Genomic DNA, 24,559 nt, shown 5'->3' on the forward strand with positions numbered 1-24,559 from the left:
TAATTGGGAAAGAGTACAATCGTACAATAGTACAATCGTTCATATAAATATTACAGTATAAATCGAGTTGTTATATTCTTTTACAGGAGCATTAAAGAATTACAGATACAAGGAATACTAATTATTCCGTTTTATTAATTGGGCGCGCATTTAATAAAAAAGAAGCTTTTTCGTTCCAACGTTTGGGTCAAAGGTCACTGACCTTTCTCAGAAACGAGTACGTCTTTTCAATCTTCATTTAATCCCATACATAAAAATATTGTAATAAATAACAGTACTTGAAGAATTGACTTTGACGTCGTAATAAATAATTATATTAATACACATATAGGTATTTCTGCAAGTTTAATAAATCAAATTGTGAGGCTCTTTTGTAACAGTTGTGTGGCAGTTTTTTCATGTTGGTGTTGAAAGACGTAGCTAACGTTGTCGTAATATTTGTGAGTGTATTTTTTATACTATACGGAAGATATTTTTCTTCAATTTACAATAGAGAAATATTACTACACTGAAAATACTGCAGAATAATACATTTGAAGTATACTTCAACCATATATATGTAAATTGTGAATAGACGCTCAGCAACGGTGCAATGTCTATTTTTAGCCAATGGGCAAGTTCAACGGCCATAAGCAACCGTGTTAGTTTTCCAACTAAGAATAAATTTCGCGTTGTTTTGCATTACTCTACCATGAACGAAACTTTATGTTTATTTAAAATAATCTGTTCAATCGATTCATTTGATGAAATCGTTTAATAATTACAGGAGTAATGTGATAATATGATAAAGAACTTGTGATAATTTATTCCTCTATGATATATATTTATAATAGTTATTCATTTGAAATTATACAAATAATTAACTAAACGATATTTAGTTAATTTAGTTAACGAAAAAATTCAAGTACTGCATTATACTACCCACTCAACTTTCTCTTCAGCATCTCTTCGCACGTTTATGGCGAGAAATTCTGAGGACAATCATTGCATGACACACAAAGATGGGAAAGTTAGCTTACAGTTACTTCATATTTACAATATCTAACAAAAATTTAATTTCTATTCGCCTCATTAAATTATCCTCTCAAGCAGTATTTTAATTTTATATGCAAAAATGGCCGTGTGAGAAGTGACACACATTGTTCTGGAATTTGGATTTAATCAAGATTAAAATCTAATTAGATAATTAATTATCTCGTGAGAAGTCTTAGAAACTCATGTCTTATCAAAACGCAGTAGCTGCTGTTAAAATTGTAGTAATCATACAACACGCAACGCGTTTCAACGACTCGTTTAATTAATTTAAAAAATGATGTCTTCATACAATCATGATCACATATTATGTATACGTTCCGAAGGACACGTACGTTGTAGCAAGAATACGGTACAACCTACTTCAAGTGAAACTATTATTACTTTCCTGAAATAACATGAAATGCCAAATAGAGTTGAGCATATCAAAATAGGACTTTCAAAATGCATACGAAGAACAGCTAAAATATTCAGCTGCGTTCAGCCATTAGTTTACGGTTTACTGCATTGCATGGTAGGTTCGATTCACACCCTGAATAAATTATACCACGGCTATTACGTTATTTCAACGCGAGGGTCTCCATTTCGAATCATCTGTTACCAAGTCAACGAACTGGTCATTGCATACCAATTTGCTCCCTATACTTGTCAAAATTTGTAAAATCAATAAAAGAAATGTCGCATGACAGAAACGTTGTACTATATTTTGCGTGCAACGAACATGCGCGGAGGCTGTGGTGTGCTGCGGTTGACTATCCGCCAATCGGAATCACGGGTGAGGTCATCGTCAGCCAATGACCGTGCGGCAAAAGAGTCGATAGTCGGGGGTATAAGATCCCGTTGCGGGCGTCTGTCGCGCATTAATCGTTTGGTGTTCGATCCGGTATTGTGTGCGGTTGATAGCAGTAGCTTCATTACTTGCTCTAACTATTGACTACCCAATTTCTACAAGAACGTAAAACACTTCTTCAGACTTCAAAATGGTAAGTGACTGATTCTTGAAAGTATCGCGCGTGAAAACTGAACGTACGCCGAGTTATTCGTGTTAAATGAAAAAGACGGTTAAGCTTGTGACGCTTCCACCGGCCGGCTCCGCCCTTTTCGTTTTCTTGGTCTCCTTTTGGTCTCTGAACAGTTAAAATTTAGCAGATGTCCATATCCTCTGTCGATTTCTCGTATTTGTTCCTATCGAAAGCGAATCTGTTATAGAAAATGTGACATGTCTAATTGTAAAGAGTATGAAGATTCCGTTGTTTGGGTGCGGAGCGGGGGAATATACGTGTCACTTTTTGTTAACGCGATCGATATTTGAAAGGAACGATTGCTATCAGAAATTCTCACAAAGGAATATTCACAATAAGTGAACATTCTATATTCATTGATAAAGTTTAAAATGCTGAGGATAGTATAGCATATATCAGAGTTCCATTTACTCGAACTGAAGACGCCATTGTATACTTTGTTATCCGAACACATTGGCGAGGTTTTATTATTTGGAATAAATTAATTCTAAACTATTTCCTGGAGAACTCAATACTAATATATCACCTTCAGCATTTCAAGCATTTAAAACAATCACACACACCCAGTGAATCTATATGAATAAGTTTCAGGGCATTTTTATATATTATATTTATTATAAATATGATATTAAACTTTAAATGAATATAACATCTAACCTAAACATGACAGAAAATTATATTATATATATATGTGCATAGAATTATATGTATTATGAAAATTTAAAATGGACATGAATATTGAAATCTTTAAAGCATCATTTACTAAACAATAGATGAACTAATGTATACTTCTCTTTTTTTAGCGTGAATGTATCTCAATCCACGTTGGCCAGGCTGGAGTCCAGATCGGTAATGCCTGTTGGGAATTGTATTGCCTTGAACATGGCATTCAGCCTGATGGTCAGATGCCATCAGACAAAACCATTGGAGGAGGTGACGACAGTTTCAACACTTTCTTCAGTGAAACTGGTGCCGGAAAACATGTTCCTAGAGCTGTTTTCATCGACTTAGAGCCTACAGTAGTCGGTACGTAATTATCATAAATTTTATGAACATTTTTTTCTATACATATGGTATAATCACTTCGGTAATACAGATTTTACAAAATTCTTTATTTCTCGTATATTTTTCTTTTTAGACGAGGTTCGCACAGGCACCTATCGTCAGCTTTTCCATCCTGAACAACTGATCACAGGCAAAGAAGATGCTGCGAATAATTACGCTCGCGGTCATTATACAATTGGCAAAGAAATTGTTGACTTAGTTTTGGACCGCATTCGCAAACTTGCCGATCAATGTACGGGACTCCAAGGTTTTCTAATCTTCCACTCGTTTGGAGGTGGCACCGGTTCTGGCTTCACATCTTTATTGATGGAACGCCTTTCTGTGGATTATGGAAAGAAGTCTAAGTTGGAGTTTGCCATTTACCCAGCACCCCAAGTTTCCACTGCTGTGGTCGAACCCTACAACTCAATTCTCACCACACATACCACTCTAGAACATTCCGATTGTGCATTTATGGTCGACAATGAGGCTATTTATGATATCTGTCGCCGTAACTTGGATATCGAGAGACCTACGTACACAAATCTAAACAGACTGATCGGTCAAATCGTTTCTTCGATCACAGCCTCGCTTCGCTTCGATGGTGCATTGAACGTTGATCTGACGGAATTCCAGACTAACTTAGTACCTTACCCAAGAATTCATTTCCCTCTCGTTACCTACGCACCAGTCATTTCTGCGGAGAAGGCTTATCACGAGCAGCTTTCCGTTGCGGAAATAACGAATGCTTGCTTCGAGCCGGCCAATCAGATGGTCAAATGCGATCCTCGTCATGGAAAGTACATGGCCTGTTGCATGCTGTACAGAGGAGACGTTGTACCTAAGGATGTCAATGCAGCCATTGCTACTATCAAGACAAAACGCACTATCCAATTCGTCGATTGGTGTCCAACTGGATTCAAAGTTGGTATCAACTATCAGCCACCTACTGTTGTACCTGGTGGCGATCTCGCCAAAGTGCAACGAGCTGTTTGCATGTTGTCCAACACTACCGCTATCGCAGAAGCGTGGGCTCGTCTTGACCATAAATTCGATTTGATGTACGCCAAGAGAGCATTCGTACACTGGTATGTCGGTGAGGGTATGGAGGAAGGTGAGTTCTCCGAAGCACGTGAAGATCTTGCTGCTTTGGAGAAAGATTACGAGGAGGTTGGTATGGATTCCGCCGAGGGCGAAGGAGAGGGAGCCGAAGAATACTAAACTGACCTTAATCACGGTTTTTAAACAAGAAACAACATGAAATAAACAAGCAAATTTGCAAATGTTGAAGTTTTATGATGTATGTTACCCATCCTTTGTATGATTTTTTGTATTACTTTCAATGACGATTCAGTTTACGTTCATATTTAAGCTGTTGAACAGTATTAATTAAAATACGGTTGCTTGAATATAAAAGTATTTCACTAGCAAATATTTACGCCACTATGTTAGTATGTTTCAATTTCTATATTTAGTAACAAAGTGAGTAATACATATTTAATTTTCGTACTTGATAATGATTCTTTTTTAGTATTCATTAATTTTCAATAATGCCATGAATCAACCGGTTCAGAACGTAAAATACGTTAATGATAATCTTCAACAAATTGTCGAGTCGAATATATTAGTAATACTATAAACGCATGGATAAAGATTACATGACTTTGATGCTAGGAAAGAAATATATACGGAAACTTAAGAACGCGGAAATTTGTGGTTTTATACACGTTATCAATACTCTTCAGTCGACAAACATATGTCTGCGTAAATGTTCGTACTAGTATGTTCTATTACTTTAAATATAATTTACGTAGAGTTTGTAAAAATACAATAAAATTAAAATATAACAGAAAATTAAATTTAGCTATTAAATATTACAAGTTTTCTTGTAAAAATAGAATCATTTACATTTTTAAATAAATGAAAAAAAGCAGTATTTTGAGAAAGACGTTCAAAGATTGAAGTTTTAAAAATATCACAAAAAAATCGCGCCATTTTCGTAATGCATATTTTATTTCTCGTTTGGCGCACTATTCGATGCCGCGAAGTAATGTCTATTAATGTTACATTGTTGAATTTTTCTTCGTTTTACTCATACCGATCCCGTTTCGTCTGGATATCTTGAACGTATCATCTCTAAAAGTTCAACAGTCTCTATCGAAATACATTTCAAAAATAAGCTCTACCTACGTATGATAGGCATGCAGCGAAGAGGTGCTTAGTCTAATAATTTGTTGCGGCCGTTCGTGTTTCTCTTATTGCGCGCGTAAGAATATCCCTTCTAATTCCGTTCTGTCTTGGTTTATTACACGTCGGTTCGTTCTGCTTTACTCTAATAACAAGAATAGATATCTTACTGAGAATCCGCCATGAGCCTCAGCTCCTTACACTTGTCGCGAGCACGCATGCGTAGTACGACAGTGCACGTCGGTGCATGTCGGTGTGCACAGTGGTGTGCAAGGCGGTATTTTGTTAACAAAAAAAAAAATTGGCGGACTCGTTGTTTTAAAAATTGTGCGAATGTTACCAACGAATAAATAATAGTGCGTTTAAATGGATCGCCCATCAATTCAGGATCATGCCGAGTAATATGAGTGAGTGAACGCAATATTACTTAAAGTTTTCAGTAACGTTTACCTCGAGAAAGAATGTAAAAAACCAATTGCTCGAATATCGATACAATATTACATCGATGCATCGATGCGCGACAAACATCGAGTAAAATATGTTCGAAACGCGTCCGGACAAGTGGCTCGGGACAGGTGTATCGATATCCTTCAGTATATCGATATATTGTTTGCATATCTACTTGCAAGGCAAGAAGCTGGTGCCTTGGATGTATGCAGTGGAGTGCAGCCCCTCCAACTTTTAGTTCTCGTTACAACGTTCTCCGGTTTCCTCAATCACGTTTTTTTCTCCTGCGCTGAATAATGCATTTAGAGTGAGACGATATCAAAGAATGCTAACTTTATTTCATGACTACTCACTAGAAGAATGAGTGAGTATTCCGGTGGGGGTCATGAATGTTTTCGAACGACTTCGTAATTTCTTGTGTGCTTATCTCGTAACTTAAGCCGCTGCCTATGCGAGACTATTGTATTTCTGATAAAACTTGCACACCTTGCCACCTTACGTACACGAAATGCATGTGTATACAATGTGTACACATTACACGTCTAAATGCTGTATGTACACGTGTGTTAGGCCAATGTGTTCAAGATAATACAGGTTGAAGTAATATCGTGTCGTGTTGCGTCTAATGCACTAGGACTAAGTTATTTTTTCTACAATTTTAGAGTTTCAAATATGGTATAACTCATTTTGGTAAATTTTTTCGCGTACACGGAACGTAGTATGTTCTACTTAGTAGGTGAACGATGTGACAACACATTTGACAGTCTTAGAAGCACTCAGAAGAGCAGAAAGCATTTTTCTAAGCAACGCTCTTTAGGTTATATTCTCTTCTTTTGTTGTCCTTTCGGAAATTCAAGTATGAATAAGTGCAGCTACTTTCGTTTACAAATACAAATAAAAAACAATAAATAAAGATACGTACGTATGTTATTTTATACTTGTTAAACTTTCCCTACTATCATAGTGATATGTATAAAGTGACATCAAAACTTTAATTAGATAGGTAAATGTTTTGCACCTGTTAATGTTTGTATTTACTCTTATATATTTGATGTCGTCTCTATATAATGTCTGTTACATTTTTATATCTCAAATTCATAATTTAAACATGTATGTAAACATATATTATTTTATAAGCTATACATTACATTTATTGATATACAATACATTGTTATAATTATTTCTCTAACATGAATTTTGTGTGCTGCAGATCACTGCAAAGCCATGAAGATGAGCTTTTCCTTAACATCGCTCCAGCCGATCGGCAGTGGAGCAGACAAGCATGGCCAAGCAGGGATAACGATAGAAAGACCATACAACAGTCTTACAAAGAAACGGTTTGTTCTACATTATATCTATTTTTATTCATTTATAAAGTAGCTATTATTTCAGAACCAAAAACTATAGAATATTCATTTACATTACAGGAAAGATTCAAAGCAATTTTCCAATCAACGTTTGTGGACAAATCGTGAGGATGGGAAAGATGATTTCTGGGCAGCGATACGATCAAACTATGATTACATTATGGACACAAATTTAATAGATAGTTGCAAAGTATGTGTGTTATTATATTATAATGTAATCAGATATGAACAGTATATTGAAAGTTCTCTTTGAAACAAACAGGAAGCTAATGGTGAATTAACATGGGACGAGACTGATGTAGCTACACAATCGTGGAATTTGAAAGAAGTCAGTAGTCAATTTTCAGAGCTATATTCATGGCTAAGAGTTCTACAGGAATTAGTTTATTCTAAGGAAGAAAATCTGTTAGACAAAAGTCTGCGTGCGGTATGTATTGTTCAGATATGTAGAATATATCTTAGTCATTTATTACATGATTAAGCATTAGAATAATGGTTGCATTAGAATAATGGTTGCAAAATGTATATGTTAGGCTCACATGGAGGAGCTGCGACGTAGGGCGTATAGGAGAAAGTTATTTAACGAACAAGCTGTCAAATTAGTGTCACGCGCCCCTTCTTTGAAAGACGAAGTAGCGTGGCGGGTTGACCATTTGAATGCAAAATGGGAATTAGTAGAACAAATTATGGCACCTGTTGAACGGCCTGTGTCCAATCAACAGGATATAACAGCAGGTACTTTATTATATCGATAACAAAATCGGAGTTTCTAAATGCATTAGGTTTAAACATTAAATAATATGAAATGAAAACTTTACTGTACAGATTTCGAGCATGAAGTGAAATGTTTGAGAAAATGGCTTCGTGAAATGGAGTCTCACCTTCAACCCTTGAGTTTTCATATAGATTGGACTTTAGCAGAACTTGAGGAAAAAGCAGTGGAGCATATGGTGAGTTATATAAAAAAAACCACATTTTCTAGAACTTTAGATAATTTATTTAGTATGAAGAAGTATATTTATAGTAGTATACATAGATATGTGTTTAAATTTTGATTGTTCTTTGGGCATGTTTAGAGTCAAGGAATTTACTTGGTATATTTAGAAAACATTTCGTGAATGATACAATATATTACGTCACTGTATTCCTATGTACTCGATAGTAAATCGGTTAGAAGCGAAATTAAGTAAAACATGAAATAATAGTCGCGTCACTGTCAAATCGAATCTATAAGCGAATTTCTAAAAAAAAATGGAGTACAAACAGTGCTATATAGTTATTCACTTCACTAACTAATCGATACTATAAATATGTGCTTTCCGTTTACAAAGCCGGATACAACTCTTTATTGTTAACGGAAACGGCCGACAGCTGACACTTAAGCAGACGTACAGGATGAATGCTAGTAATAGTAAATAATTACGTTTATCATGCTTGAAATATAACTGGTACAGATCTATCAAAGCAATTCAAGAAAGCAAATGAAATTCACTTTTAAAGTAGGTGTAACTTTAAATGACTAGTTACTAATACCTGTGATATTCGTTGGGTTTTGCAATAATGCAATTTCGTCGTGAACCAAAGGTGGTAAAGTAAGTTTGTACTTTCGTTGGAACGAAACGATACAGCGCACGTTCAGTTTCAGCACGATTGTCTTTCTACTCCTTGTTGTGCGATCAGGTGGGCGTCGAGAACCCGACTCGTTCGTGTTGGTTCCGTATCTTTCTACCAAGTTCTCCGTCTTCTTCTGTCCTCCCTTTTCTCCCTCCTTAATTGCATCTCGACACAAAACATGATACGTACTGGGCTTCAGAATAATATGCATTAGTATAGTGCAGTATGCTATAACTTGGTAACATTTTAAGCTCATTTTGCTTCGACCTTTTCTTGTGCTGCATGTTTTGTAGGAGGAGTATTGCTATATTTTTTGAGATTCGGGATGTTGGGAACAATTTTTTTGTATATTTATATTTTATTCAGTATAATTTGGAAACATATAAGGTATTTGGTACATTGGGCATTACCAGTACTTTAAGATGTTGTCCATATCTTAGAATTGGTTAGTTAGAGAAATCAGAGACACATTTATTTAAAAATAATTTCAGACCTGATAAGGTGCTTGACATAATACATATTAGATATATGTATAAGAATGCATGCTTATATAGTTTACGAATGCATGACGAAGTATAGGCTTGCACGTCGTATCCTTGTAAATAATTTTTAAAAATGGTTTCGAAGTAAATTCGTTCGTATAGATAAGTCGAACATTAATTTTAGTTCTTAAATTAGCGTTAATCGTACATTCGACGTTGTTCGGATATTACTGTTATCGCTTTATAATCGATTATCGATAAAAACGAGCGGAAGCTTCGACCGAATAATTTAATTTTAGCTCTGCAAGCTGCTACGAATAAATTTGTTTACGTCTAGTTCGTTGCTCTCGACATAACCATATGGTAGGAGTGTTAGTTTAAAGCAAATTCCTGAGGAACTAGTCGAGAACACTAACACTTCGCTAGATCACCGTTTGAGACACTGTGTGCTTTCTGATTATTTTATAAATTGTTGTCGACTCTGTTGTAAAAAATAGTGAAGGCTAAAACTTGCCTCGGGGATGTGAACGAAGCTCACAGTTGCGCAATCTTCTCGTGGCGTTACAGTGGAGGTCGCTGAACTTCTTTATTTTCAACTCTAGTTTAACTTTTCAACCTTGAAAAAGAGAATTTTGCTCATTTCTTATAATAAGAGAAAGTAATAGAATAAGGTGGATCAGACCATCCACGAACCTCAACGATTTTAATTGAAAATTGTTAGATTGTCGAGTAAGTTATTTCATTTTCTTTATTTTGAATATAAATACAATTCTGGATGAACCACAGATATTTAATTGAAATATGTTTTAATCGATTTAATATCGTTTTGTCGACGAGGTACAAGTGCATTAATACCGCAAAAGATTATTTCGTTTAGAAATGAAACGCTTTAGTTCGTTGTTAAATTGTAAATACATTTAATACGTATCTCAATATTTATCGAAGTCAACCGAAATGGAACTGGGAATATTTGGCAAACAAGAATAGGTAGTGAAATATTCGCCAAGAGATTAAGCAATCGCTTAATTAAATATTCGATAAACAGATTGGAAGAAATGTTGGATTCCCAATTTTAACGGTAACTCGTGATCCGTGATGTAACCAAACAAGAAAAGAATAATATTCGCTTCGTTGCCTAGCGTAGAAATTCAACTCAATTTTCAAAACTCAATTTGTCAAAGTCAGACAGAATTTCTTCGACTTATTCGTTAACTATTAGATCATCGTGGTTTATCATCGTAACAATTTGTATTATCTGCACGCATGTTCGCTCGTTAGGCTTCGGGAAATATGTTGTTCAAGTCTAGCGCCGTAAATGGGAGATTTTTCAACCGTTATCGTTGCTCGGACGTCAAACTTATTAGTTCCGTACACGCGCGTTTGCATTTATCGTTACATCTATCACTACTCCAGATATTTAATCTCGCGGTGAATTAATTTCCCGTGCTCACGGTTCCCTGATTTAATGGAGAATAAGACGAAAGTCGGTGTTAAGGCCGCGCGACCAGAACGCTGATAGCACAAACAGAAAATGAAAGTAATGACACGAGTACAATAATTATCTATGTTGGGGCACGCGTAATTTATTTTGTGTCGCGGTAACGTTGCACGTTGTCAGTCGCATTACCGTTGTTCGATCTACAGAATTTCAGCCGACTAACGAAGATTGATGGCGATGCTCGCGTTGCTCAATGAAAATACGTGGCATTTGACCCTTACTCGTTGGAAGACGAATGTTTCCAAGAGGACACGCGTGATTAGGTATAGGTGCTCGTGTGTAATTTGACTTTCACTGGAAACTTGATACGGAGTGGACGTTGGCAATCATTCGAGGAATGTAAATGTAGTTTTAGAAGGGTTGTACGGTTCTTTTAATTACGTTACGAGTACGTTAATATCAGTATTAGGTAAATTTGTGGTAGTGTACATAGATGTCGTTTACTCGCTTTCATCATTCTGCCTTTCATCTTTTTGCACAAAACTGGTGGAACGCTCTGTCTCGTAAACAGAAAAGTACGTTGAATGAAATTCAACTTGATACTTAATTTAAAACGAAACGTGAAATCACTCGATCTTTCTAATATTTTTCTTCCACTGCCTTTAGAAATCCCGTCGCCTTTTCTTCGTACGCAGAAACGGCAAAACTCTTACTTTCTTCCGATAGGATCGATCGCTGTGATCTTGCCAGTGATCTTTCAACCTTTTCGCGCGTAGCATAAATTACAGTACCTATCGGCTCGAAGAACCAATATCACATTATCATTTACGCGGGCCGTTGAAAGGTTTATGCAACGCTCAATGGAGATTCCTGTTTTATTTAACTTTAAATTGTACGCTCGTTTGCATTTAAACGGCGCGGAGGAGGTGTTATTACAGATAGGCATCGGTATATCATAAATTGTTACGTGCGGTATGTTTGTTTTTAAAGAACCCCGCGAAACCGAACATTCATCGGTTTCATTCATCTGTCTGTGTGTAAATCAAGTATTTCGAAACACTGTGATTTATAAGTTTTAGACATTGTTATTTAAATGCTTGTCACTTAAATGCTTTTGAAACAATATAAGAAAGTACAAAATACTTCTTGTCTATTTAAGAAAGCACAAAATATTTCTTATCTGTTTGTAATTGTACTAGGTCGCACGAATAAAACGATAAAATTGTTTTAATGATTTTGTCAGAGGCTAACTAGTAGAAATGAATCAGATATTATTTCGTTTTCGAAATTCGGACAGAGAAGAATGCTCCTGAGAAAAAAAAAAAACCAAGTTACTGACACGTTTCAGGTCGACGGGATTATTTACTTCGCTTTAGAAGCAGATAGGTAGCATTGATGCTTCACTGGAGTCACTCCGCAAAAGGATTTAGTTTCTCCATGCGATACTCGTTCCACGATATGCAATCGTGACGGAGTTATTTCTAGTTCCTACGTCCTGAAATCGATATGAAACTTTCAGTGAGAGAATACATTGCGTCATTTAATCTGGTTTTAGCACGCCTCTAACTTTACGGACAGATTTAAACAATTCACTAGCCAATGTTTCATTTTGAACGAAAGTAAAGACAGTTAGATACGTGTGCGTTTGATTCATCTTTAGAAATTTTACTGAACTCGGAGAAAGGGAATTCCAAATTAATTTTTAACCAACTTCGAAAAGGAGGAGGTTACTCTATTCGACATTTTTTTTTTTTTATGTATGTATATATGTATGTTACTCGATTACGCTAAGATGGCTTGACCAATCGGGATGAAACCTGTTGCATCTTGTAGAGCATGTCTCCGTGGTGGTTCCATTATTCTTTTAAAGTTGCTAACCTACTCCCATGCATCTTGACTTAGGTGTTCATATTTCCGAGTAAAGAAATCGAATGTCGTTTCGATTAGAATGTCTTTTAGGAACGAGTATGGCGCTTAGAAAAGTACAACAATAATCTAATTAATAACTAATTAATTTTCATATCTTCGTTCTGGGATGCCGATGGACTCTTAGCTTAGCGTCGAAGGCTTACACTAAATATCGCGATAACGTACAACGCAGAAAAATTCAGGAAACTCTCCAACGTTTTCGCAGAAATCACTCGATTTATTTATAGTCCACCGCGAGCGAATTATGACCGAGCGCTCGCAGGTCTGAGACCTCATGGAACTCGCTGTGCGTACGCGTGATCCAACGGTACGGAATGACGCGACGCGTTACTCCAATTTCCGCGAGCAACGAGAGATGATCGGGACGCGTCGCGGAGCAACGGTATACGCGGTGCATCTGGAGCAAGTCGCGTCTAATTGTTTACCGAGAAGCGGTGAAGTGTCCGCAGGGTGAGAAGCGTCTCGGTGCTCTGGGTACCGCTACCTTGGGAGCAGAATTGTTACGTACCTTCCAGCTACTGGGTCACTATCACCGAAACGTGCTCGCTCGCCGATTTAACCTGTTTCAACGCCCGTCATGCACGTACGCGTTTAATTAACCCTTTCGCGGTACGATTTATCCTTCCTGCTCCGCGCGCCGCTAATCTACATCGACTTTGAATGTCCCGCCGCTGAATGTTACTTCTTATCTCGATCGCTCCAGATGTTTTTAAGGCCAGCCTGGGCGGAGAAGTCGTGGTGGAAAATCTTTTGCTGTTTCAGTAGAATGCCGATTTCGTTCCACGGAATGAACTCGGTGACTCGTGACTTCGATTTCTGTGCGAACGAGCTGGGGGCGTCGAGAAGGGTAGATGGATACAGGTTTATTTCTGGGATTGGTCGTTTTTTTTGGGGGGGGGAAAATTTGGATTTAGAGATGTTGAAGGAGAATTTGTGGAGTCGAGATAAATTATGATTGATGGAAATGGGGTACAATGAAAGAATAAAATACTAATTTTATTAAAAAAAAGTTTTGATCTGTAGTCTGCGAGGAGCTAGTCAAGACTAAAACGCTCTATACACGATACGATATGTCGTACGACTTGTCGACAATTTTTCCTCTAAAAACTTTGACTTTTTCCCCATTTTGTGACACAAATCTCTCAACGAGTCGAATTTCTTTTCATTTTTAAATTTTCAGTGTTAGTTTGTATCGTTATTACCGTATCAGCTGTGTATTACCATATCAGTTGACTGTTTGATTTCTATGAAACTGAATTTAATCGCACAAAAAAATTCTTAAAGAGGACAGCCACCGTATAGCCGTCATAATTAATATTCTTTTTTGCAATCTATACATATTTTCCCCGATTAGAGCAAATAGCATAATGAATTTTCATCATTTTCACTCGCACGTCAATTAAAAATTACAAATAGTTTCTTCAATCACGTCATTGGCCAGCTCCCTTTAATAATTATAATCGTATTCGTCAAAGAGCCATCGAAATTGCCCTGTATAATTACGTACACGAAAATCTCTTCTGGCATATACGCATATAATATGTACAGTGTATATTATACACGTGTAATGACCTACACGGTGTCCCAAAAAACCGCTGACCTTCTCGACACGCGTTTAGATGTTCATCAAACTTTCTCGTGGTAGCGCGTAACGAGGGTGAAATTGAAAGCGAAATGAGGAAACTGATCGAGCGCGGCGATGTTTGATGAACTCTGTCCAGCAATGTAAACATCGTTGAACTCTACCCAGAAGGTATTCGCTAACCATTACGATTTAGACAACTCGTAATTTAATACGCCAATGGATACGTCGAATTGAATATGGGTTTTTTTCGTCCATGAACGACTATTTGCTTCAGCGAATCCGACGGTTACTCATCTTCTCGCGAAGTTTGTCATCAATCTGAGCGACGAGCATGATGGGGGCGAAAGTTTAACACGTTGACTCTCGGATTGATACCGGTGAAAATTTTCACGAGGATTAACCCTTTGCGCTCGGGGCATTTTTCTATAGAATCAAATCCAGTCCATTTTTATAATAAGTTTCTGTGAAACCAAAAATTCTACTTCGAAGAAAAACATCTACGAACGTTCATGACTCGATGTATTATTATTTCAATTAATAATTAGTTGTATTCTGATGTAAGTGAAGTTGAAATTGTACGTTCACAAAATCACTCTTAAATTACATACGTCGCCCTAGAGACGCCACCCGAGCGAAAAGGGTTAAACTTTGTTTCGAGGCGGTTGAAAACGTTATTCGATGTAATATTTGTGTTAGTACTTAATTTTTCGACACGATTAAATCTAAGAATTTTATTCTGATTCGTTTCGTTTCACATCTCGCCTTCGAATTTCTTTCATTTTGTTATTAATTAACTCTGTCGTTCGTATACACCCATAAATACGTGGGCACTTTCTCGATAGAAGTGAGTGTATATCAATTATTCATCGAAAGTAGTAAGTGTCCATATAAATATTTATGGGCATCCCTGTGTAATTTCATTCGTCACGATATTACCGTTAATCGTTTGTAATCGTGTAAAGCTGCCAGGAATCGCCGACGCGTTATATAATATCGCATTAAAATAATCATCTGGCATCGATAATAACGGTAGTCGTGCTACTCCCTCGTAGTTTCCATCCTCGTTCGGCGCGTGACGATCGGTCGCGTGCTGCGAGCATTGTTCGTTGCGATAATCCATTGTGTTGCAACGGGAAAAAGTTACAAAACCAATCGACCTTTTCGATTTTAAGCGAACCCCGCCTCCCTGAAATGCTACACCTAATCGAGTCGACGTGTGACAGGTTCGATCGAAAATTGTTGCACGCACGTAGAATCGTATAAAGACGGGTGAAATTTCATTTTATTTATTTTTTTATCATTCGATGAGGAATGATGGTGTAAAACGAGTAGCAATCTATATTCGCGATGTTTATTGGATGGAATTGGTTAATTATTAATGTTTTGTTCGTGGAACGTGAGATTAGGTATTGCTCTACAGGGTGTCCCAAAAGTCGGGAAGGAGCCGGAAATGGGGGGTAGCTGAGACGATTCTGAACAATAATTTCCTTTGCAAAAATGTCGGATGGGGCTTCGTTAAGGAGATATTAAGCGAAAACCCCGACCAATTAGAGCGCGAGTAGACCGTTGGAGCGGCCGCGGTAGCGAAGGCTACGCGCTGGCGGCCGCGCTTGCACGCGAACAAGTGACTCGACGTGCATCGAAGGACATTGGACGCGGCCGCTCAGCGCGTAGCCTTCGCTACCGCGGCCGCTCCAACGGTCTACGCGCGCTCTGATTGGTCGGGTTTTTTTTATTAATATCTACTTAACGAAGCCCCATCCGACATTTTTGCAAAGGAAAAAGTTGTTTCAAATCACCTCCCGAATCACCCCTTTCAAGGCCCTCCAACATTTTTGGGACACCCTGTATATCTTAAATTCTAATTATATTTATCCAGGAATGATTAGAACGTTGTTTTTATTTTATTTAACGCGTCGTTATTATTAGTCTTATTTGTTTCGAAAAGTATTTCGAATAATATTTTATTTTATTTGATGATTATTTTTCAAAGAGAATTATATTCTCATGGTTTCATGATATATTAGGCCATAAAACAATCATGGTAAAAATATAAGTGTATTGTTCAGATTAAACGTAATTTATTTTATCGTAACTTTCAATTGACTGTAGGTAGTGGATGTAGACAAAGACATTGGTACCGCGACGAACACGAATGGATGTAAATATTTACATCGAAAGCAAAACAAGTCATCTTAGCTAATTACAAGTCGAACTTGTGATGTTTGTTGTGAGGTCAGAGATCACGTTCTACTTGAAAGTAAATTTCAAAAATTAAACAAGTTGAATTGCAGTCAGTTTAAATTTACAATAAAATAAATTACGTTTTACTCGAACAATATATTCGTTCTTTCTTATCGCGATAGTGTTGTTTCTATCGTGAATTGTACATCTAATAAATTCCATCAAAAATTCCATCGAACGATCGCGATCGACTCCAAACAAATTAGATGACACTGGCGCATCGAACGAGACAGCAATTTGCACGTTGTTGCGCAAGATCGATCGGCATTTTCGAATCTGAAATTCCCAGCCCGTGAGGGGTGGCGCGATCCCAGCGTCTTTAATCGATGTCCGGGATGCTGCACGACAGAATCGTTAGATCCACGTTGTTAATCGGACGACGGGTCGAGGAGCGGCCGGTTACTATCTCGGCTAGCAGCGAATGACAATGTAGATCGTGGAAAGTCACCAGTCACGACTCGCAACTTTCCCCCCTGTATTCGTGTGTCTGGCTACCAATGCGAAATGCATTTTGAATTCAGCATTTCATTGTTAGACAAGTTCGAGTGAAAGCGTGACGAAACTGGTATCTAATGAAGCATAATGCTCGCCGGTGACCACACTTTTACATACATTGTACCGATGCGAACTACGCCCACGTACGCGACGGTTCGGTGGAGGGCACGGGAGAGGGGCGACGCGAAGGGGGATGCTTCCAATCGTTTAAATTATACGCCCCGGCTGCGTTCGGTCATTGCCATAATCGGCAGCTGATGCGCGTACTAGCTATCCACCGTTCGCGGATTAATGTTTACGTAAAGGCAACTGCATAGGCGACGCTCGTTAACACGTTCGCTTCGGGCAACTTGATATCCCGTCTTTCCTTTTACGTTGGCCGGCTACTAATTTTGATTCGCGAACGAATCGAACCCCTTACGCCGGTAGCGGTGAAACACCACCTTTCCTGCATCGATTCATCGTAGCGTTAACCCTTTGCACTCGAGAGGCGACTTGTGAGGCGTGATTAGGTTTCACGCAGCAAATCTAGGGTACCTAATATTTCTTTAGGTCTGATTTACGCGAAGCTCGAAGCGTCGATAAAATGTTTGTCAGCGAGGTAAAAGTGATCTTATTATCAAATCCAGATGGAATCCTTAGAATTCATGGCAATAGGATGCTTAGAAACATCTCGAGTTGCTGGGAGATATCAGAAAGTAAGGCCTCGAAGGGTTAATACTATTGTTCGAACTAAATATTATATTCTAGTTACTCGTGTAAGAGCGTGATCGCGGTTGTTCGAGTCAAAAATTGCGAAGCATATTTTCTTTTCTTTTTTTTTTCTTTCTTTCTGAAACTTAATAATTAGATCCGAATGAAAATTAGCGTGTATATCTTTGTTAGCGTAGTCGATGGAGATATATTTTTCTTTTTTTACGTAACAAAATGTTCTGCTACTATCATTTTTTCGAAACGTCATTTCAATTAAAATTCGCTGTCCGTAGAAATGAATTATTTCTACATTCTTCTTCAAAATCATTTGCACATGCAAACAGTATGCAGATATAAAATTCCTACATCACCGTAAAGAAATGTATTACCTCAAAGAAACATACAAGCATCAGATAATAGGGAAATTCTGTACTCGTACTCCTCGGAATGAGTTTCCCAAGATAACTCCGCAACGAAGATGTTATCCCTGGACGATCCCTAAACGCGGTACTGAAATGTACAGCAAGATCACGATCGTGTCTTCGCGTTTCCGTTTATCATTCCGCGACGAGCGGCAGCCCGATCTTAAACGCGTCCCGATTGGAAATCGGTCGTTTCTGCCAGGTTGTGTGTTTTCGTGGGAGGGCCGAGGAACGCGTTTCTCCTCCACTCGGAAGAATGACTCGGAAGAATCCCCGTTTTAACGATTGGCTGTCTTCGTGCCGCGTGAATCGGATCCCGATCTAGACAATAGGGTTCGGCTGATCCAACGGCAAAGAGCTTCCCGATACGCGCACACGGCCTCAGCCGTGAATTAATCAACGTTATGAAAAGATATTATTCCGTTGTCTTACGGCGGAGTGAAAGTTAAGTCAGGTACTCCTCGACGGAGGCAGTTAAAAGATAAGTGTGACTCATGAAGGGAACAATGGACGTGGAGAGGAATTTGTTGAAGAGCCAGTCCCGCATGTAAGACCAATTGAAACAATTTGAGCTATAATAAACCGTACCGCGAACAGAGTACCGGCTGCTGTTCGGAGACACTGCTGGCTTCCTGTACGAGTCACATTATTATAATGCAACGTTAAACTCCTCTGTGATGCGAACCTTACGTTCTGGGAGCCATGCACGGTAGTAACTCGGCTCTCTTTCGGACGAGTATGTACGAATTGGCTCCCGATACAATGGAACCTTCGTTATTTAGACGATATTATTTATGACGCTTTGCCTATTAGGTATATAGAAACGCGAGTAGTTTGAATAATAGAACAAGCCTTCGTCGCGTTGAACTTCATTCGCTGCAGACGAACTCTACAAAATTAACGACTGTGTAAAATGGATATTTTTTTTGCTAGGAAAAATCTAATTACATATAATGTAGAGTTTAAAGGTAATACCGGGACTCCTGCTATTTTTAATTAAATTATTACTGGAAGTAATTTGTATATTTTTTATTTCGAAATATTTCGGTTAAGAATGCAATCATTTTGCAAATAACGACTGTAAGCAATAAATTGAAAGCAATAAAATGCTTTCAATTGAAAGCAATAATTGAAACAAAATGGGAAAAAATTCATAAATAACCTATCTTAGCGGTACAGAATGAATTAAACTTCGATAAAGGGTTGTTATTTCTTTTAAAACTACATTTTCGCTATGCTCTAATTTGATTGAAAATTGAAATTATGAAAAACGAAGCGTACTTATTAGCTACTACTCCCCCTCCTCCGTCAATTGCTGTATCATTTTCCACCTAATACAGCAAATGAGATTCATATGAGTACGAGTTTATCATCGAACCGTGATAGCGAAACCGTTTTGTTGTAGGCGAGGAAATGAAACACCGAGGAAAGTAAATACATAGCACGGATGCTTGCGCAAACACCGACGCAATTGTGTACGCGTATCTCGGAAAAAAAATGGAAAAGATCAGAGCTGTAACCTGTGCTCGGACAAATGTGAAATGTTATTTGAATGTTACAACAGTAGGTCATAGAGAGTTATGTTGCGGCAGAAAGAATAGGAGCATCTTTAAAAATTCAAATGTGGGATGTGGAGAGAGAACACTTTCTACTCGATATTGTGCTTTCTGTTAATCTCGAACCGAAATCAACTTTCTCGATACGAGTAATTGATATTTTTTTGGGTGGCTCTCGTTATCGACGCGGGTTACATTGTTCTTAGCTATACTTGTTCTCGTACGTAAAAGTTGAAATAAAAATTTGAAAACTTGAAAGACGATTTTTCGCGAGATCTCGTAGTGGTATGTTCCTGTTGCTGTTGTCTTAAAGAAACGAAAAATAATAGAGAAATAACGTAGAGAACGACGAAACGAAACTTTTTCGTATTTACAATTCATTTATACGTATTATAAGCATTGTTAAATGGTTTTAAACAATTGGTGTTAAAATTGTCGACCTTCTTTTTGTTCACGTAGTGTCACTCGTCTGCTTAATGAATTTTGTTATTACAGTCGAGGAGTTATGGTTCGAAAGTATTTAATATGATATTCTTATCGTGAAATATACTATTTTTTTTTTATATGAGAAATCATATCGATTCTTTTACAACAGACAAAACTGTACATCACGTACTTAAACAGAAATCATACGTAAGCAGAATAAATTAGTAAATATTGTTCTGCACAGACTTTTGTAAAATCATATTATGCAGACCACTGATATTACGTGACCAAATACAAGGTTCACAATTTGAACAACAGTTTCTGAAACAAACATTTTTTTATTCGGTATGCCCTGCAGATTACATAGACGAAGTTAGTCGAATGCCTTACCCAACGTCCTCCATAAATCATACCAAAGAGGGCCCAAACGTCGAGTGGAAACGTTGGCTTTAACGAACCATGCTTGTGAATGTTGCGTTCTTCGTTGGTTGTTGTAGGAAAGGAACGTATTCATTCATTTCTACGGTAACTGGGAGTTATGCAGGGTTTATTTTTTAATTGCACATCTCTCTAACGCGTTTTTACTCGTTGCGTGAGAACGGTTTCGTGATCGAGATCTCATTTCCCAGTGCTCGCTAATTAATCAACGACAGAGCGTTAATTGCACCGTTGAAATTAGTTTCGCGTTAGAGGAAGCACGCGGACCGCCCAAGTATTCATTCTACGGTTGTTTCGTGGCGCAACCAAGTTCAGCTCGTTACGATTTTAACAGAAACGTGTTTATTGGAATGTTCTTGTATGCTTATGTTCACCTTTCACTACGTCCACTCGATACTTTATAGCGCACAATTCGCAGTCTCGGGCGACTATTGATCGATAAACGAAATAAAAGCACGTTAAACCGTTTTCTTTTTTTTTTTTTTTTACTTTGGATAAATCGCGTGTGATCGCTGCACTCATCATTTACGAGTATCATTTACGACTAATCTATTCCGGTATTAAACGGTCTCGCGAGCTTCAAGCGACGTTTCAACTGCAGAGAATATTTCGTCGAGTTAATAAAATTTCAGTAAATCGTGAATCAAGAATCGGCGTAGATGGCTGGATAATTATCCGCTGTTTAATTAGTTCCCCGTTCACGAGGAAGAGGTTCCCAGTAATGAATTGCAAATTCCATTCTTACTTAGGAAACGTTACCGCGATCGAAAGCGTGGAATTTAACTACATTAATCGGGCTGCGAGTAATGTAAATTACTCGTTCGATCGCGATCGATAATTTCTTTCATTTCCAATCGAACAGGCTAAATGTAGTCCCTCGAGATTTCAGGCTGCCGTGCACGCGAAATATTCATTACAGGTTCATTATAGGATTAAAGATATGACTGGAAATTGAATTACGACTTTTTTGTATAAATAAACGTCGGGCGAGTCTAAATTTAAAATTGCGGTGTATCGAACAATAGTGATATTCCGATTAAAATTAACGACAAGTTCCTTATCTTGCTTTTATTCAAAGTGAAATGTTGTTTCGTCTGGATAGTGCTTACAAAAATTACGATATAATAGATTTGCACTCGAGAATGATTACAAAAATATAAAACAATTACACGGGCGTTTATCGATATTTTCATATCGACACATTCGCGACCGGTGACGTGTGTAAATTCGCGTCACTTCAAGTTCTATTCCTGGTTGTCTATTATCTACCTAACAATTTTAAACAAAAATATTTGTACCAGTTATATACCTACCGCGTGGCAGTGAACACGTTTAAAAAAAATCTCCGTTCCTGTCTCCCGTTTACCAGCCATTTTTTTGGTAACCTAATATTTCTCCGGTTCATTCGAGAACCAAGTAAAATCGCTCTCTCGCAACTCCGGTCGACCTCGGCCGAAACAAGACAAAGCGCCGCCGAAAGGACGCTCGATGTCGCTGCACCACCCGCACCGACTACCTACCGAACAGAGAGACACGCACACGTACGCGCAGAAAGAGACACGTATAGACAAACGCGCCGAGACACGGACGCTGATTTTTGAAAACGTGTTCGCTGGTCGAGCAGGAAGCCGCGGGGGAATTATGGTCGATTTCCACTAGCGCTCAAGGGACACGACGCTCGAGTGATTCTCAACTATAAAAATTGCGATCAATAACCAGTAACGTTGGTCACACTCGTTGCAACTCATTAGTTGTATTCCTTGCACCAGTGATGGGTAAAACGCTAGGCTTTGAATAAATCTGAAGTTAATTATGTTTGTCACGTTTCTTTTCTTTGAACATTTTCCAAAGAATGAAACGAGACAAATTGATCGATTTCAAACTTCAAATTGATTCAAAGTCTGGAGTTTTGCCCATTTCAGAACCAAGAGTCAGTCAGTCTTTCCCGAGACCTCGTCCAGTAATCTTGTCCAGTAATATACAAACTCTGTTCTTAGTTAATAAACGTTACATTTATAACAAATTCGTGGTGTCGTTACTCGACGTCACATCATATCGTAGTCGGGAGTTTTGGTACGTGCTACCACGAGATATCTCGTAATTGGTAGCGAATGGGTTAAATAGTTCGCGCCTAAGATTCCGATTTCATTCATATTTCACGTGTAAAGACGCGCAATTACCAAGCAACGAGAGTCAGTGGAAGCCAAGGATCCGAGAAGTTTAGATTGGGTCGCATCCATGGCCCCGCGTGAAAGTGACTGGACAAGGATAGAGCCGAGTTCCGATGCAAACATCATTATGCACCGTTTACATGGAAGTCCGGTCCACGTTCGATCAATCATCCTGGTTTACCATAGAGATCCCCTTTCGATCCATCTTGGCCGTCCCACTGGTCGACGACGTTCGCCAGCTACGTGCTGTTGGTAGATCCCGACACTGAAATGTCTCTTCCGCGTTTTGTTATTACTCCGTTGCTAAATGTTAACTAACCAGGTGACCACCGCGACCACGTATGAAAGTCCTGGACGGGAAAGCGTTGGATAACTAGCGCCTTTTTGCTCCGTCGCATTCGTCGGCACCGCTTTGATGAAATTCGGAAAATTGTCCGAGCAACATTTAATGGGCGGGCGTAAACGCGACACTCGGCTTTGTAAACCGATTTTTCCGTTTCGAGACGCGGAAGAGAAAGGTATTTTCAGTCCGTCGCAGGAAGCGAGGGAAAGGACCGGGATTATTGTAATTGAACGAACGGTTTACGCGAAGGAGTGATATTACGTAAATGAGGTTTTCTTTGCGACGGATCTCTGTTTCGTCTTCGTTCGCGTTGCGGTAGTAGACCGTTGACGTGAATTCGCGTCACTTCAAATTCTGTTCCTGGCTTCTATTCCGAATCATGAAAATCTTTTTATTTTATGCACTACGTATTTACGATATCGATATTTCATAATATATTTTGTAATTTTGTATCTTCGTCCTAACGATACAAATTTGCGACGTCCAGCTTCAGAATTGCATTATTTTAGTCAGTACTCTGGTCACGAATGTATTAATAAACAAGAAAATATAAGTCGGTTTTTGTGGTTTTTCATTGTAATATAAACGTGAATTTAGCAAATTAATAGTAAAAAAAAACAAAACAGTAAGGATAGTTTTATCTATACAAGCATTATTATTACCAATTATTAATGCTTTCTTGATTTAGTTTTCTGAACAATTTTTTCAATTGACATTTTCAAAACTTATTCGATATACCTAGTTATTGGCTATGATCAATTGTTGAGAAAAATTCAATTCATAAAGTATATGTCGATTTTTTTCCATCGAAATGAACTATAAACTAGAAGTCGCGTTTTCATACAGAGATTTTTATGTAAAAATGTATTAGCCGTTCCCGTTTGTCGGCGTTTTTTAGTCCGTAAAAAGTGATATAATTAAGTATCACAGTTATAATTACACAGAGGTGAGAAGCAAGGTGTATCCGGCCTTGAACGTGTTAAGAAATAATTACTGATATTACAGAGACGTTGCTGTAATATCTCCTTTGTACACCGTTCATTCGATCCTCTATTTGTAGCAGGATAATATCAATGCATACATAAATAACAAAACCCTGGCTCAATTATGAAACATTATGGTAACAATGCGGCGAAGACCGAAACCGAACGAAATAGTCGATTCGATAAATGTTAAAAGCTTATTAAGGATATTTTCCTGTGTCTTTGAGTCAGCATTAAAACTAAAAGATAAAGATATTTTATCCAACAGCGAAGTAGAAATAATACAATGTAGCATAATATCGTATAAGGCACACAAGTGTCTTTGAAAGTATCGCACTTTCAATTTGTTTCAAGAAATTCAACGCTAATAATTATCAGCTCTCCATGGGTCGATTTAAACTGAATTTAATAAGATACAAAAGCAGTTTCTGTCTTCTGTACTATCAACAAGTACAAATTACTGAAGTGAAGATTCAACAAGATTTACCTTGCAAAATATACGAAGATTGGTTAAACATTTTCAAACTACTCTCGTAGTCGACGATTTTATTTTAAATAACGAATCGAACGTGCCTTTACCGATGGAATACTTTTTATGTGGTCTGCTCTGAACAAGACAGCCGCTGTATAAATCGTTAATA

At 37.9% G+C, this 24,559-nt stretch overlaps 2 protein-coding genes and 1 long non-coding RNA gene across 9 annotated transcripts in view; 2 read left to right on the forward strand and 1 right to left on the reverse strand.

The window, feature by feature from the left end:
* Nucleotides 1-1,856: 1,856 nt before the first annotated feature.
* On the forward strand, nt 1,857-4,381 carry LOC128888486 (tubulin alpha-1 chain). The gene is made up of 3 exons (XM_054145373.1): nt 1,857-2,015; nt 2,858-3,080; nt 3,193-4,381. Exons 1-3 carry the CDS (start codon nt 2,013-2,015, stop codon nt 4,317-4,319), a joined length of 1,353 nt encoding a protein of 450 aa, XP_054001348.1. The 5' UTR covers nt 1,857-2,012; the 3' UTR covers nt 4,320-4,381.
* Nucleotides 4,382-5,100: 719 nt separating this feature from the next.
* On the reverse strand, nt 5,101-9,153 carry LOC128888491 (uncharacterized). Of its 3 annotated transcripts, none has more exons than XR_008460270.1 (3): nt 8,633-9,153; nt 6,086-6,226; nt 5,101-6,021 (listed from the first exon to the last, which is right to left on the reverse strand). It is a non-coding gene; the product is annotated as an uncharacterized LOC128888491 (long non-coding RNA). The 3 variants fall into 3 exon arrangements; XR_008460269.1 differs by having other exon boundaries at nt 6,086-6,281; XR_008460268.1 differs by lacking the exon at nt 6,086-6,226.
* The window catches only part of LOC128888487 (uncharacterized), a 54,469-nt gene continuing 35,462 nt past the window's right edge, over nt 5,553-24,559 (forward strand). For 2 of the 5 annotated variants that reach the window (XM_054145377.1, XM_054145374.1), the window contains exons 1-6: nt 5,553-5,692; nt 6,943-7,069; nt 7,160-7,289; nt 7,362-7,526; nt 7,633-7,834; nt 7,925-8,049. In XM_054145377.1, coding sequence (XP_054001352.1) covers nt 5,677-5,692; nt 6,943-7,069; nt 7,160-7,289; nt 7,362-7,526; nt 7,633-7,834; nt 7,925-8,049 — 765 coding nt within the window. In that variant the 5' untranslated portion in view covers nt 5,553-5,676. Of the gene's footprint in view, nt 5,693-6,942; nt 7,070-7,159; nt 7,290-7,361; nt 7,527-7,632; nt 7,835-7,924; nt 8,614-11,299; nt 12,238-24,559 lie in introns of those variants that run through there. The other 3 variants (XM_054145375.1, XM_054145378.1, XM_054145376.1) reach the window with 3 other exon arrangements.

Source organism: Hylaeus anthracinus, unplaced genomic scaffold, assembly GCF_026225885.1.
Source record: "Hylaeus anthracinus isolate JK02 unplaced genomic scaffold, UHH_iyHylAnth1.0_haploid 11994, whole genome shotgun sequence".
Classification (NCBI taxonomy): domain Eukaryota; kingdom Metazoa; phylum Arthropoda; class Insecta; order Hymenoptera; family Colletidae; genus Hylaeus; species Hylaeus anthracinus.

What these genes read in the sequence shown, in the direction of transcription:
- LOC128888486 (XM_054145373.1), top strand. An exon ending in CTTAGAGCCTACAGTAGTCG is followed by an intron (nt 3,081 to 3,192) that starts GTACGTAATTAT and finishes TTTTCTTTTTAG; the next exon opens with ACGAGGTTCGCACAGGCACC.